General features: G+C 35.2%; 1 protein-coding gene across 9 annotated transcripts in view; it reads right to left on the reverse strand.

Moving 5' to 3' along the window:
* LOC128022448 (guanine nucleotide exchange factor DBS-like) overlaps positions 1–15,777 on the reverse strand; it is a 64,429-nt gene extending 48,652 nt beyond the window's left edge. For 3 of the 9 annotated variants that reach the window (XM_052610048.1, XM_052610050.1, XM_052610047.1), the window contains exons 1-2: positions 15,305–15,777; positions 2,699–2,782 (exon numbers count right to left, since the gene is read on the reverse strand). In XM_052610048.1, the coding sequence (XP_052466008.1) occupies positions 2,699–2,782; positions 15,305–15,386 (166 nt within the window). In that variant the 5' untranslated portion in view covers positions 15,387–15,777. Of the gene's footprint in view, positions 1–2,698; positions 2,783–10,526; positions 10,833–15,304 lie in introns of those variants that run through there. The other 6 variants (XM_052610051.1, XM_052610052.1, XM_052610049.1 and 3 more) reach the window with 5 other exon arrangements.
* Between the last annotated feature and the right edge of the window lie 675 nt (positions 15,778–16,452).

Below are 16,452 nucleotides of genomic sequence, written 5' to 3' on the forward strand. Positions count from 1 at the left end.
AGACAAGTAAGTGCGTGTTTAGTTTCCATTTAAATGTACAATATTCAACCCCCCACCCACACACACACACACACACACAGCCCACATTCACCGTCTTATTTAGAACTTCACTGGAAAAACCTCACCCAGCTTGCAGTGGAATGACGTCTCTTTATAATTCTGACATATATTAGACACCTATAAAACCAGATATAAATCTGTAGCAACTGCTGATGTTTTCTTTCTTGTCTCTTTTGATTAAGCAATCCCATACCTAGCTACCGCATAACAATACGCTAAAATATCATGCGCAAACATATACACAATTGAAAACACACACACACACACACATATTCATGTCATCCTGGCTTTGCCTCGCTCTACCAGTTTGATGCATGACTTCTGACCTGATTACTTTTTTGTTCGCTCGTGAATGAGACACATTCTATTCTATTCAGTTTCTTCACACAGACCTAATGGATGACATCAAGCTTTTCAGCGGAAAGCAGCACTTGAGGAGCCAGATAAATAGATTGCACAAAGTATGATGGGATTGTTTTTCTCTGTAACATTACATAAGTGCTGCAGTTCTGATGGCTGGTGCAGGCGTCTTGGCAGACGAGGCCAGGCCTCAGGAGATCTGACTGGGTCGGGAAGGAATGAGAAAGCTCTCCAAGGAGCTCCGAGTCTGTAGCTGCGATGTCCCTCCCACTTGATTCAGTTCAGCGTGTAAGTTTTTCCAGAGAGCTCTGCTTGTGCTGAACGTGGTAAACACTGCTGTTTTATTAGTTAATATTATTTATTTTGTATAGCCAATTATCCTACAGTACCACCTGGCAACTTCATGACCAAGGCTTGATAAAATTAACTAAAAATAGAGTCAAAACAAAACAGTGTTTATATCTTGAGTGGTTGCTTAATTGTTTCATTTTCTTTCGTGACATATATTTAGCAGGACTGTGGCGTAGCCTAGTGGTAAAAGACCTGAGCTGATAAACAAAAGGTTCAGTTTCAAACAGAGTGAAAAAAAAAAAAAAATGTACCAAAGCTTTTTTTAATTATTGTTAAATTTAAATAAATTCCCGGAAATTTAAAGCTGCAGTAGGTAACTTTTGTAAAAAATATATTTTTTTACATATTTGTTAAACCTGTCATTATGTCCTGACAGTAGAATATGAGACAGATAATCTGTGAAAAAATCAAGCTCCTCTGGCTCCTCCCAGTGGTCCTATTGCCCTTTGCAGAAATGCATGCGGTCCCGGTAAAAAAAAACAACCAATCAGAGCTGCGGTCCGTAACTTTGTTTGTGTTCAAAATGTAGTAAAAAGGAATATAATAAGCGAGTACACCATGAATCCATTTTCCAAACCGTCTATTTACCTTGTCCTGAATCACTAGGGTGCACCTATAATAAGTGTTTATATTCGGACTATTTTAGATTGCTCCGGGGTACCGCGGCGGAGTAACCCAGTACCTTTGTGATTCTTCATAGACATAAACAGAGAGAAGTAGTTCCGGCTACGATGTTCTTCCACAAGACGCAAGCAGTTCTGTTTATTAACCGCTAGAGCGTCAAAAGTTACCAACTGCAGCTTTAATCAGAAAATTTAAAATAGTCTAAACTATAACAAATCAAACTATAAGAATGATAGTCTGACCTTGTGGCATGTGTGATGCAAGCAAATTAAATAAAAGACTTATGAAAAGCATGTCAACCTCAGCAGTCACATGCACCATCAGAGATTTGTCTAGCAACTAGTGGTATGGTACCAAATATGTTAGATATTTCTCAAAGATAATAAAATGTATTATAAGGATGCAACAATATTAAAATGATAGCTTATAAAGCTATTTTTTATGGCTGATAATGGATAAATGGTTGATAGTGTTTTGTGTAAAATATTAAAATAATTAAACCCTAAAAATGAAAATTAATCAGGTGAATTGGGTATCATAATATTATAATGTAGAATAAGAAAATGGATATTCATTTTGAGGTTTGCTAAACAGCGTCAGCAGTGTTATTACATTATTTCAATTTCAAATGATTGTTTTGAAGACTAACTTAATTTGAACAAAGATGATCTAAACATAAGGGAAACGCATTTACACATTTAGTGTAAATATCCAATATCAGACAATAAACTGAAAAATCCCTAATATCATTAAATAATCAATATGGAATCGATATATTGTGCTTTATAAACAAAATCTGTGTTATATATAAAGTAAAATGAAAATAAATGACGTACTGAATGACAGTCATGGCCTGTAAGAAATATTTATGGCTGGTATATTTTCTCCATTCTCAGGTCAGTGTGACTAAAAGTTAATTTTGGACGCTGGGTTCATAAACCACAAAGGGAGATTCACCGAGGAGCCCTTGGATATTTCTTGATTCATTGTTATATGATATGCATCGTGAGAAAATGAGACAGCAGAGGTTTTTATGAGCTAATGAGCATCTGAGGAAATGGAGGACTGGGACTTGTACAACAGTACTGACATGAGTGAATGTGATTCGCGAGTACTAACATCAATTAACTGCCACCACAGAAACCTGACCCACATTCATCCTCACAAGCAAGAAAGGGTCAAAGTTAAAAGCATCACCAATAGCTTTAGAGAAGGAAAGTAAATAGCTTATTTTTTAAAAAAAAATAAACAATACGCCTTTTTCTCCCAACCTGAAGAGCAAACAGACATATTCATTTCTCACCTGAAAGAAGAGCAAACTGCCTGTGAAGTTGTTCAATAATGTCGACTGCCAGCAACGGCCTGATCTCCTGCTGCATAATCTCATCTGTGAGGAAAGACCAGAGAGCACAAGAGCATTAGAAATCACTGCAGCATGCATATAATTCAGAAAAATCAGATTCAGGATATCAGAAAGGTCCAGAGTCACAGAGGGCATCAGTAGCCCGAGGGTCTGCTCTGGAAGGAGTTCCCCCTCTACAGCTGCTTCCTTAGAGACGACCTTTAGCCATCAACACAACTTTTGGTTTGCATCCATTCATCAGGACAGCACTCCTTCAAACAAGCAACTCTTTTATGCCCTTGGCTTTACAAAAGAGTGCTCGAGTGCTTCTGTTCTCTACTGATCTACTGAAGGTCAAAGCCCAATGAAGTCTGTAGACGAACAGAAGTTCCTCTGTACACAGAAGACTGTATTATCATGGACTTCTCTCTATCAGACCCTGATAAGTCTTGTGAGGAAACTTGCTCTGGGCTACAAACAAAGCCGATGAGTTACTAGAGAGAAATCTTGGGATGTATTCGGGATGTGCAGATGTTAGGAAGTCTGGCAATGGGTTGATGTTAATATCCTGAAACCACTAGCTGGCTGTGTAGTAGAAACCACTGACATCTGCAAGAATTACAATAAGAAGCCAAAGACTTCCCCAAGGAAAGTCACAGTGAACGGATCATACAGGACAACTCCTATTGACAGAAAAAAACTAACACTGCTTTTAGTGAGCAATTCACAAAGAAGGCATAAAAGACATAAAGAAGGCAACAATATATATATATGCAGACATTCATTAAGCAAAATGTTGAGATTTACTTCAAATTCTAATTTGATCAAAATCTAACTGAAACCTAAAAATTGTTTTACAGTGGTTTTATCATTTAATCTCAAATTCTCACAAGTTGTCTTCAAATTAACTTAAAATTCTATTTTTGAATCAAATATAAAATTAAATGCAACTTAAAATTGCAGATAATATAAGTCAGTTTCTTCACTTTAAGAAGCCTGTGATGTGAGTTTAGGGGCGGGGCTTTCTGTTTGCCAACCAACTTTTTCCAGAAAGAAGCTTTGCTCAGGATGTCAACAACTTTGAATTGAAGTGAGTCTCTTAACTTTGACTGCTTTAGTTTGTTTGATAATTGTGATTTGGATTTTAACCATTTCATCCAGCGATTCTATCACGTTTCTTCAGTTGCTGAATGCAGCTGCCGAACCAATGAAGAGAGGTTGATATTTGTGGAAAGACTCTGTATTGTCTCAACTCACTTTTTCCAGACGCATGACTGACTGTTTTAAAAGAGTTTTCTCCATGGAGAACCGAAAGAACCTACCAGCTTCTAGCAAAAAGACTCCTTCATGGTTATGTATTTAAAAAATAATATTAATACAAAGTTTTGACTGCGGCTGGACTGAGCAGACAGTCTGAAAGAACAACTATGATTATGTACCAAGAAGAAGCATTTCCCCAAACATGAGTGTTTTCAGCTCAGGCCTTTCAGTGCTTTTCCTTCCCACTGTGCTCAGTTTAAAAACTGCAGTGTTCACTGGAGATCTGAATCACATATTGTTGGTCTGCATGGTCACATAAAGAGCTAGACACACCTTAATGTATGTAAAGTCTTTGTATCAACAGGGTGCATCATGGCCATTCAGAAGAAGCATTATTTTAATTGTTCAGGCTTGTTTGCATTGGGCCACTAGGTCCTGTTGACCCAGTCAGAGCATCTGGTTACCAAGGGATGATGAATCGGACTTCATCTAATCTGTCTGGGTAATTACAGACCTCGTTAATCACTCAGCCCTTGATCAGGAGTCCACCAGTCAGATGATCAAGTGTCAATCACTTCCCAGACAGCAAGCAGTTTTGGCCCAGATCCGGCCCACATCTGGCCCGCATGGATTTCACGTGGGCCAGATGTGGGCCGAATCTGGGCCAACACTATGTTGCTGTCTGGGTTGTGTCGTCCCCACCAGACAATACTGGCTTTTGTCCCAGCGTGGGTCAGGATGTCAGAACCAATATGTTAAAATCACTTACAATTGCAATTGCTAAACACTCTAAACTCGCACACTTAGTTCAACACTTATTGCATTCACATGCAGTGAGGAGTTCCTGCACTGGGGAACACTGTGACCGAGGGTGGAGTGTGTGCGTGTGTGTTTGGGTGTATTTTAATTATTAAATCATATTTTTATTTAAAAAATATTATAACACATTAAACGCATAAAAAATTATTATTGCGGGAAAAAACTTAGTTTGGCATAAACTTATTCTAATATTTTAACTGTTTTTTTTTTTTTTTAATACATTTTTACTTACATAGGACTTTAATCCTACATAAGTCTTTAATACTATCGACCTTGATTGACCCAAACTTTAATGGATTCAATAATCAACTGCTGGAATAGAAACCACCAATGAGCTCTCAGAGGTTTCATCTTCCTTTTTCTCAAACTACTCATGGTTTCATTTGGGGGAAATGCATCAAGGGTTGCAGTCAAACAGTGGCCACTGCTGCGTACCATCATGCAAACAAATCCAGTTTGGACTGTAGGCGGTCTCAGTGTGGTTCTGAACATCAGCACCCACAGTGCACCTTTTGAAAAACTTCTACCCCTTCTATGTGATTATACATGCTTTTCTATTAAACACTGAGCAACTATTACAGACAGAGGCGTCATGCCCATTCAAAGTGTTTGGAATTCTGTTGAATAAAAAGGAAAAATAAATAAATAAAACATAAGCCTATTTCAGTTATACAGTGCTATCGTAGCTGCTGTGTCACATGACAACCATGACTTATATCCCCCTCCATGTGCCCCCTCAAAAATCATGAATGCATGACGCCCCTGATTACAGAATCAACACAATAGCTTCAGTGCACAGCCTGTCTGAATCCCATTGGCAGATGTTTAAGGGGCGTCCACAGGACATCCAGTCCATTTTCCCGCTCTGCTTCCCTCTGATCTTTATAAATTAGTGCTGCTGTATGACCAAAGAACTTCAAGACCAGGCTGAACAATCCAGTCTCAGGCAGCAAAATAAAATAATCATAAAATCAAAGCCCTGTGAGCTTAATAATATTTGACAACAAGGTCAATGGCTGCAGTAAAGCTTTATCAAAGGCTCTGCTGTTCAAAAATGGCATCTAAATATTTTATGGCGGACAAGATCCACAATCTGCCACATTTCCCTTAAAAAAAATCCCCCTTATATTGCTGGTATAAGTAGAGCATGTGCACATGATGTAGCTTAACCCCCACACCACCATTTATTTAATAATAAATAAATGAAATGTACATTTTTTTTAATTAGATTTAAAAATCTTCTTTCGTGCTCCACAGATGAAAGAAAGGCATAAAGGTTTGCAAAAATCTAATCAAATAATCACATTTTCATTTTTGGGTTTACTAGTGCTTTAAATAAAAGGCTAATGTGAGCTGTTTGAAGTCCACAGAAAACTGAGCATTCCAAATCAAATTCCAGCATTCAGTATCTACAGTAAATCGCTCTCCATCCACATCCATATAGAAAAGAAAGCCAGCACACGTGAATACAAATCAGAATATCAGACAAGATCCTGTATCTGCCCAGAACAGCGCCAGTTCTAGGATTTCATCATCAGGGAGGTTTAGTCCTCAGTGAGAATGAGTGGCAAGAGGCCTTTCACTTTGTAAGTCAAAAGTAGCCTACCACTACTGTACATTAGCACCATTATAAAATCAGTACAGGTGAAGGCTACGGTTTAACTAATAGACAATGGTCATATCATTATTATTAAAAAGTAACTGTTAAATAGGGAAAATAAATAAAGAAATATCTAATTTCAGATCAACGATAGTTTGATAGATAGCAAATAGAAAGCATTCGGAATCATTTCGTATTGTGATGAATGATGAAAACAGCCAGCCGTCCTAATTTTAGAACTGTTCGTGTCAAAACAACCACTATCCAGAGGACCCACATCCACAAAAATGTGTTTGACTATAGGATGCTCAGATGTGGGCTGTGTAAAGCTACGTCTGAGCCAGTCTGGACAGGTGTGTTTGATTACGCCGGCATGCTTTAAAGGGGCTCTTCAGGGAGTCCGGTCATATAAAGTACCACTCACGATCAGATTTAGTCTAGAAACTGTTTCCAGAGGGGAACACATATGGATACAAACAGTTATTTATCAGTTATTTTTTTTTTTGACTTAAAGCACATTTTTGAAGCAACTTTTTTTCTTTAGTGGCATTGGAGGGAGGCATCTGTGAGGCATCTGTACAATAGCCAAATAATTAATAATAATAATAACATTCATATAAAATTATAATAAAAACACAAAAATTGTATTAATATAAAAATATGCAATTTTTTTTTTCTCTTGACTGCAATCAGGATTATACTATAATCATACTACATACAAAATGATTGTTTTCATTCATAAATCAAACAATATAATCAGTATCTGTTTAAAATAATAATTTAAATGTTATATATATATATATATATATATATATATATATATATATATATATAAACACTTGTTTTCTTTTGACTGTGCTATATATATAGCTTATATATTTTTATTTCTATATTTATATTAATTGATATAAATACATTGATTTATTTTTACTTTGTACTATAAGATCATAATAATGAAAACAACAATATAATAATTCATCCATATAATATTTTCATCATATTTCCATAAAATAAATATATACATATATATATATAAAACATTTGTAAATATATATTTTTTCTTTTTTTTTTTCACGTCTGATTGCTGACATCCACATCATTTACAGTTCCTCATTTAAACTCAAAGAAAGCACCCAAACAACGCTGAATATGCAAAAACAATTAAAAACCAATAAAATATCACACTCACTCTGGCATTTCTATTTTCACAACAAAATGAGCCACAATGATGAAATCTGACCCAGCCATTTAATCCTCTTTATGTGCATCTGACACTGCTGTTCACACACACACACACACACACACACACACACACACATACACACAAACCATTCAACTACACACATACAACAACCAAACTAAAACATCACAAACATTTTTAGCCATAGTTGCATCATAAGAAAATCAGAATGAAAGAGGAAGGTGTGGATGTATGAGGAAGACATACTTCTCCTCGATGCTAATTCAGTCTCCAGACACACTTTCTGCAAATGATGGTATGACTCCATTTCCCCGGCCGAGATGCGGACCAAGGAGAAGGACGCTCTGCGTGTGTACCGCCCACATACCGAGCAGCGGGACGGGATGGTCTGATAGCACTGGGAGCCGTCCATACTGCAGTACAGAACCAAGAATACTCCTGCTCATGCCCAACCTGCCTCACTACAGACCGCTGGACGACACGCTAGCTGTGTAACTCCTGTGAATCGTAAGATCACAGAAGAGTAAGGACTGAACAGAGTAAGTGGACAGAAACATTGCTGTCTCTGGATTAAGATAACTATTCTAGTCCACTTCTCCTGTGGTGGATATACTTACACACACACCTCCACCTGAGAGCACACTCTCTCCCACAGAGCCACTTCCCTGTCTGAACAAGAACATTTTTTAACAATTTACATTATCTATCCCTAAAACATGCATATTAGTACCTTAGAGTAGTTGTATGTACCCTTAAAGTACTATTATAAATTTGAATGGATAAATAAGGTACAAAGTTGCCCAAATGATAAGCTATTGCTTCGCCAAAGGGTTAATTTTATTTATTTTATTTATTTATAAATTGCATGTTTAGAATAAAATAAATGTATATTTAATATATTTGTAAAAAAAAGTATTAATATTTAGCAAATGTCTGGACAATGTTATATTATATATAGCTAAGTAATAATTTAATAAAATAAATTAATATTAAACATAATAATCTCAATAAATTGTAAATCGTAATCACCTTCTTATAATTCAAAATTCTTAAAGAGGACATCGAATTATTTTTTATTATTATTTTTATTTTTTATTTTTTTGCACTTACTTAGGTTTCTGGTGTGTCTGCCGAGATTCAAGATTTTTTTATTCGTCACATACACAATTATATATACTGTAGCATATATAACCAGCAGTGAAATGTGAGATGCCAGCTCAAAAAGCTGAAAAGAAGACATATTATGGGCTGTCTGAGTCTGAAACTGTCATCCAGCGAGCTGTTTCAATATTCAGCCGGTTTCTAGGTAGATAGCTAGCTATTAAAATAAGACCACCTCCGAACCATATACAGAACAGAGTCCCAGGCAGCAATTGTCTTGTGTCAACACGCCCCACAGAAGAGAGGGGCGGGGTAAACAGTAGCTCATTATCATTTAAAGCGACATGCACCAAAACGGCTCACTGTGAACAGATGTAAAAAGAGTGTTGTTTTATACAACCATCGAGGAATTGTAACCCAAGCATGTTAAAGACATTTCATGAAGGCCCTAAAGAATTATACCAACTTGTGGAAAATGGGAATCCAATGTCTCTTTTAAGACAACATACATTTTGACTCAGTCTAATTGTTTGTTCTTGTTTTAAGAATAAATCTAATCTAACTTAAAATCTAATTTTATATAAAATATTTAGTTTTATGATACAAGATAAAAAATTCTAATAGGGCAAGTAAAACACAATTCTCTAAAGATATATTCTGTGAACTCTGCAATCTACAATGAAAAATGGAAATATGTGGTGTAAAATTTACTTTGAAACAAATTTCACTTAGAAATTGCAAGTAAATTTCACTTATTTACTTTTTTTCACAGCGATGCAATAAGGATGTTATGATGTTTTTAGAGGAAAATATTACTGATTATAAGAAAATAACTTTCGCAGTGCATACTTTGTATCCTCTGTATGATAATAATTCATACTGTCCTTAGAAGACATCTGCAGCATACAGTACTCTTGGTCAAGTCTCTCTCTCTGTGTGTGTGTGTGTGTGTGTGTGTGCTATTTTTGTGCTTGCTTTTACTAAGTGAGCTCATTGTGGTACAGAGTCTTAATATTTCTCCAGTAATTAAATTTTATCCTCATTTACTCACTCTAATGTCATTCTAAACCCATACACAAAAGAAAAATGACCACTGTTTTCCATTTAATAAAAAAGAGTCAGTCAAGCTCCAAAATGACAAAACATAAAAAGAAAGAGGTCCATTCATCCTATTAGCAATGACCGATTCATGACTTTACATATTTGTTAGTGGCTTTGGATAAAATCATCTGACTCAGTTGTGGAAGAAGATTTTTATATTTTTATAATAATTTATGGCATGTTTTGTCATTTTGGAGCTTGACAGTCCCAGTGCTCATGTACGTCCATAAAATGGACAGGTCATTCTTCAAAAAAATCATAAAAATAAAATCTGTTTGGAACAAAGTACTGGGTGAATAAACAATAAAATACTTTACATTTTTATCTGAACTCTATCCGTTTAAAAGCTTCTGACTTTCACCCCCTTGACCTTCATGTTAACCACCAACAGAACTTTCTTATCTGTATCTGACTAAACAAAACTCCTGAGCAGGATTATGATGAAGTAAACAGTTCGGAATCAACGGAATAACGACTGGCACATTTTTTTCTGGTCACATTGCTGTGTGTGTAATCATTATTAAGCCCATAAACCTCTTTTTCCCCCTAGAAACATCTCAGAGCTCCTAACCAAAGCCAGCCGAGCTGTAACTCTCTCAGAAATGTCTCCTTACATCATTCCCAGAAATACAGCTGATAAACACAGAGTTCTTTCTCAGGCACGAATGCTCTTAAAATCTGCGTGAAAAGACCGAATGCTGACTTACACATAACTGAACCCATCCCGCGCCGCACGAGAGGTCCCGAGAGCAGCGGTGACCTCACTCCGTGTGTCTCCTTCAGGTCCTGTCCTACTCCTGAGTGTCTGCTAAGATGTTAACAGAGGTGCGTGTGCCTCTGAAACGCAGGTAACACATTGACATGCTTTCTACAAATAAATCTGAGAAGCACCAGTAGTTTCCTCTTCCTCTCTCTCCCGGTGAGACATTCATCACTGCGCAGCACTCTGCGGTTAAAGTACGTCAACTTTTCACAAACACAAAGATTCCTTTTCCCTTCTCCACCCCAAAACAGAGCCCTGCTACACACCCACACACACACACACATAAACCCCTCCCCGCAACCCTCACACATGAGACGGCATCATGTGGCACTGACTGTTAAATCTGAACCTGAGGGTGTTTTTCAGTCACTTTCACAGTGGAAAACAAATCTAACATGCTAAAGTGAGAAGCGAAAAGTGAAATATGAAGCCAAATAGTGTTTTCATGCTTGTAGGTGAGCTAATGTTTTATGGATAACTTCAGACATTCCTGTGGATGGAAACCTGCGCATGTAAAATAAGGCACGCTTTTCATGTCTGGATCTCTGGAAATCACAGTCAGTCTGACACACACTCAAGAACAAGCTTATTTGCAAGAATATATGGAATGTCTTTGAACTTAGAAAACAATTGTTTGAAATAATAAACTATAATTACTGATTTTCAAAAAGGTACACTCAAGCTCAATAGTAACATACAATAACTGCCTGGAAACTATCTTGATCTTTGGTTCAGGGGGGTCGGGGAAAATTTGTACTGGAAATAAATGTACTGTTTATTTTTGATTGATCTTTACTGTAGATAGACGCTGATATGTATTCCTTCTACACACTTGCATAACTAAAGCACATTCATAACGCCAAGACATTTTTCAATGAATACAGTAAATTCTCTAAGAGTATGCAATGCTTGAAACAGATAGTCTTAGTCTGAAGAAGTCACCCAAAGTCTTGTCTATGAAACCCAGCAACCACATAGCAACAGGCAAAAAAATTAAAAATAAATCTTACAACACTTTATCAACCAAATAGCAACACACCAGCATCATGTTGGAGACTTTTTATGCACACAAGCACCATTCAATAATCGAATACTATATGCATTAACTTCTAATGTGAGACCATCAGTACTTACAGTATGAATCAAAACAAACAGATGTACAAGATGAATTGATAATGTATGTGGCTTATGACACCAGGGTGTGTTTTCAGATAACGTCTGTGATATATATGCTGTAATCTGATTATTAGACTCTAATTTAAGAGCATCTCTGTGGTAAAGCTGATGTGAATCTCATACAGTGGTGTATAGTGCACACACACTCATGCCCACTTCTCATCTTCCATGAGAAAGACTCACGGTGAGCTTATAGTGTGTGTAATCAGACAAGAATTAAAATGGCCCATTTTAAAGCAATATAGATAAAAATTAATGAATTAAAAAACTGCATGCTTTTAAAGTTATCTGCATAGGTACCGGAGTCCAAAAGACAGCTTGAAACATAAGTTAAGACAAAGAGTTTTGATAAATTAAGGTCATATGATAAAAGAGGCCAGTAAGATAAAAAAAATAATAATAAATAAATAATAAAATAATAATATATATATATATATATATATATATATATACATACATATATATATATATATATATATATATATATATATATATATATATATATATATATATATATATATATATATATATATTAAAACAGTTATTTAGCAAGGATCAAAAGTGACAGTAATTACATTTCTAATGTTATAAAATATTTTTTATAAGAATGTCCACCAAAATATTAAGCAGCTAAACTGTTTCCAACATTTGACAGTAAAAAAATAAATAGATAAATAAATAAATAAATCCTAAGCAGCATATAAGAATGATTTCTGAAGGGTCATGTGGCACAGAAGACTGGACGAATGATGCTGAAAATTCAGCTTTGATCACAGAAATAAATAACATTTTTAGATCTATTAAAACAGTCATTTTAAACTGTTAGAATATTTTACAATATGACTGTTTTCACTGTATTTTTAAAAGGCTTGGTGAGCATAATGAACTTCTTTAAAAAAAAACATTAAAAAGTCTTACGGACATTCTACTTTTGAAAGAAAGTGTATAGAAAAACAGGTTCAGTTAAAAAGTAGTTATGATATCCAATGATATGAATGAACTTTCAACTGCTTTGTGTTGTTCAGAAATTCAGATGATTGTGTGTGTGTGTGTGTGTGTGTGTGTGTGTTTTATCTCTGTACGAGTGCCCAGTATTTGGCTTGTTTCTGTTAATCCCTTTATCCTGATTAGTTTAGGATGACTGAATAACATTGTTTTTTAATTATTTTAAACAACTTTTAAGCAGCAGTGGAGTCAGAATGACTGTCTGATTAAAGTGCAGACTCTCAGAGGGAAGTCAGCTTAAAAAAAGAAAATAAAAGAAAAAGAAAAGAACAAAACAAAAACATAAAAATGTCATAAAAAGTTCTTCATAACATTAAAACCCATTAAAAGTAAGAAGTATTTTCTAACAGTAATGTTGTATGATGTTGTTTAATCATTTTGATCAATGATCAATATGTTTAGCATCACCAAAAAGACATATTTTTGCCATATTCACCTTTAAAAGTGAAGAAAAAAGGGTAAAGATGAAATATACAGTACCGCAATGTCTCCAATATTTATTCTTATTAATCTTCCGTTTAAAAGTGGCCGGTAAAATTGTTCAAATGTTTCTGAAAGAAGTCTCTTATGCTCAACAAGGCTGCATTTATTAAATAAAAACTAAAGTAAAAACGATAATACTGTGAAATATTATTTTAATATATTTTAAAGTGTAATTTATTCCTGTCTTCAGGATAAAAATAAAAAATAAAAATCTTACAAACCCTAAACTTTTGAAAGGTAGCTATGCAGATGTACACTGTGTGAGGCTCAGATGCTGTTGTCTTATAGAATGCTTAACTGCTCATGTTAAATATTCATGAGCCTTACATCCAGAAATGTGCAATTTGTCACTCAGCTTTGAAATGAAGACGAGAGTGATGTCATATGTGACCAATCAGAGAGCAGATCTCTCAGTGTTTAGTCATCTTGCTGTGACAGAGCCGGTTGGTCACATCTGTGACTCACTCCGAGAGGCAGCTAATGCTGGTTTCCTCTCAGCAAAACAGAACCAGAAATAACTCTCTGATTTTTCTGTTGTTTGTTCAAAACCAAAGGCAGGTTTGAGAGGCTGTCCAATAAGTAAACATTTTTGTACAACATTTGGATATTTCAAACTTCTAGTCTGAAAGTCCAGTTCAGTTGCAGTGAATTGAAAACAAATGGTTTAACCAGTGTTTAAAAAGCCTGCTGGTTTTCAGTTTGCTCGGAAAGCTGTTATAATGCGGATAATGAACTTAGGAAGCAGTGAGTGTGTGTTTAAAACATGGGGTGTCTCTGTGAATCAATATGGCTGAACTGGTCCATCTCAGTTTCCATGGCTACGGACTTTACGTACCCCGAGGGCTGCATTGGGGGCGGCAGAAGTGCCTCTCACCCTCATGCAGGACAGCACTAAAAGCAGCATGGCACAATAACCTACTTCACTCTCTGGCATGGGGAAGCACCTGGATATTTCTCTGCTTTTCATGGTACAGGAAGATGACAAATAAACAGACATTTCTTATTCAACCAGATTTATCTATGCAGTTTTTTTTTCACATAAAGAATTTATTTTTTTAATTTGCTGAAAATATTTCAAATTAATGTATGTATTTGATTCTGACACAAACAGGTGCCATCATTTCATTAGACATCCCTAATTAGCTGGTAGTTTCCATGAAGAGACATTACCATAACCTCAAAAAAGTCATATATTTAAATGCTAAAAAAAATAATAAACAAAAAATAAAAAGGCAATTTGATGCACTAAAATCAGTGCTTTCCGCTATGGATTCAATGGAATGAGAGCCTTATTTAAAAAAAATAATAATAATTAATTAAATAATAATAAACTTTATGAACTTATGTTATGTTTTCTTATTAATTACATACACCTTTTTATAATATATTGATAGAATATAGTATTAATAAATACTATAAATGATGTGTTAACAATGTTAACAGACATTTTTTAAATATCATTGTTTTACTTTGGACAGGTAAAACACTGGTAAACTGTAAATGTGGAAATGTTGTCTAAATCTATACACACAATATAAGTATACCCAAATATAATAATAATAATAATAATAATAATAATAATAATAAAAGTCCACATTTTTATGTATTTATTTGGTTGAGGAGCTGTTATTCGACTAAGCTGACTATTTTCAGAATTTGCTGAAAAGGTATTTTTAATTGCATTAATTTAATTAAATGAAGTATGTGATTCTGAAACAAACAGGTACAAAATCTGAAACAAAATCAATTGGTAATTCCAATGCAAATATCTAATAACCTCCAAAAAACCTCCATAAATTAAGAAATAAAAATGAATAATAGTAAAATAAAATAAACTAATAAAAGTCTGCAATTGCTGTAGTCTATGATCACATTCTATGTGTGAAAAATGACATCCAATGCTAAAATAAAACATAGAGTTGCATCACTGTCCATCAGGAAACCTCATGGTTTCCCCTAAATCCCAGAACTCACGGACTGCACCTGAATCAGCGATGGAAAGACCAATCACAGCTGTAACACACCCCCATCAGCCTCAGCGGAGAATAATCCACTCACCAACATGAGTGATGATACAGTCCACCCTCTGCTGTAGCTCCAGTAGAGACATCTCCTCTTCCTCCTCCAGCCTGCAGAGCATCTCAGGGTGTGAACGGTGGCTCCTCTCCTCTCCTCTCCTCTCCTCTCCTCTCCTCTCCTCTCCTCTCCTCTCCTCTCCTCTCCTCTCACCGGAGGGCTTCCCCACTCCGCTCTCACAATGACAGCAGCCACTCCCAGCCCTTGATGGAGATCTCCGGCGGAAGACAAGGGAGAGAGAGCTGGTGACACCGGCAGATGAATCCGGCTCTTCTGTTCTACAGTGTGGAGATGCAGAGAGGCTTTTGCGATGTTAATCATTCATTCTGAATCTCAGCACCTGAGTGATGCTGTCTGGACTTTACCTCCTCTCAAACCAGCCCTATGGCTTCTATTCTAAAGACTGTATCAGGCACCAGGAAGGGAATCAGAGGGAGGAAACAGTACCTGCCTTCAGAGACACACACACACACAAAAAACCTGGAACAATGGATTCAGTGGAATGGAGCCTTGTGCATACAGCCTGTACTGCAATAGTCCTGTTGTAACGAAATGCTTAAATAATAAAAAAACTATTCTTATATTATATTATATTATTGGTTATATTCATAGAGTATATTGTTAATAAATGCCTAAAATAATATGTATTATTATCATTAATGCATACATCATGTACTGTAAACCAACACCTCATGTAAAAAAAATATGTAAATAAAATGTTTTTTAATATATTATATTATTAAATATACTCAATTTTACTTTTTACATTGTTCAATATTATGCATTTTATATTATTTAATTTATTGATGTATTAATTTAATGCATTATTAGTTAATGCACAAAAATAATAAAAAATATATTAATAATTAATATATATTATTAATTTATATGATTAATCCGTGTGTTTTTTTTTTTGTTTTTTTTACATTAATTCCGGTGCATTGGTCAAGTAATGCAGTAATAAACTCTACAACTTATTTGAATCCTTAATACTTTATATTATGTGATATTATGTGATATGTGATATATATATATATATATATATGATGTGTATGTCTGCAAAAACAGAAAACAAGAATTAAAATACTAATTCTACTACTAATTACAATAATGAAAATAGTCATTTAATC

Source organism: Carassius gibelio, chromosome A11 (genome assembly GCF_023724105.1).
Source record: "Carassius gibelio isolate Cgi1373 ecotype wild population from Czech Republic chromosome A11, carGib1.2-hapl.c, whole genome shotgun sequence".
Lineage (NCBI taxonomy): Eukaryota > Metazoa > Chordata > Actinopteri > Cypriniformes > Cyprinidae > Carassius > Carassius gibelio.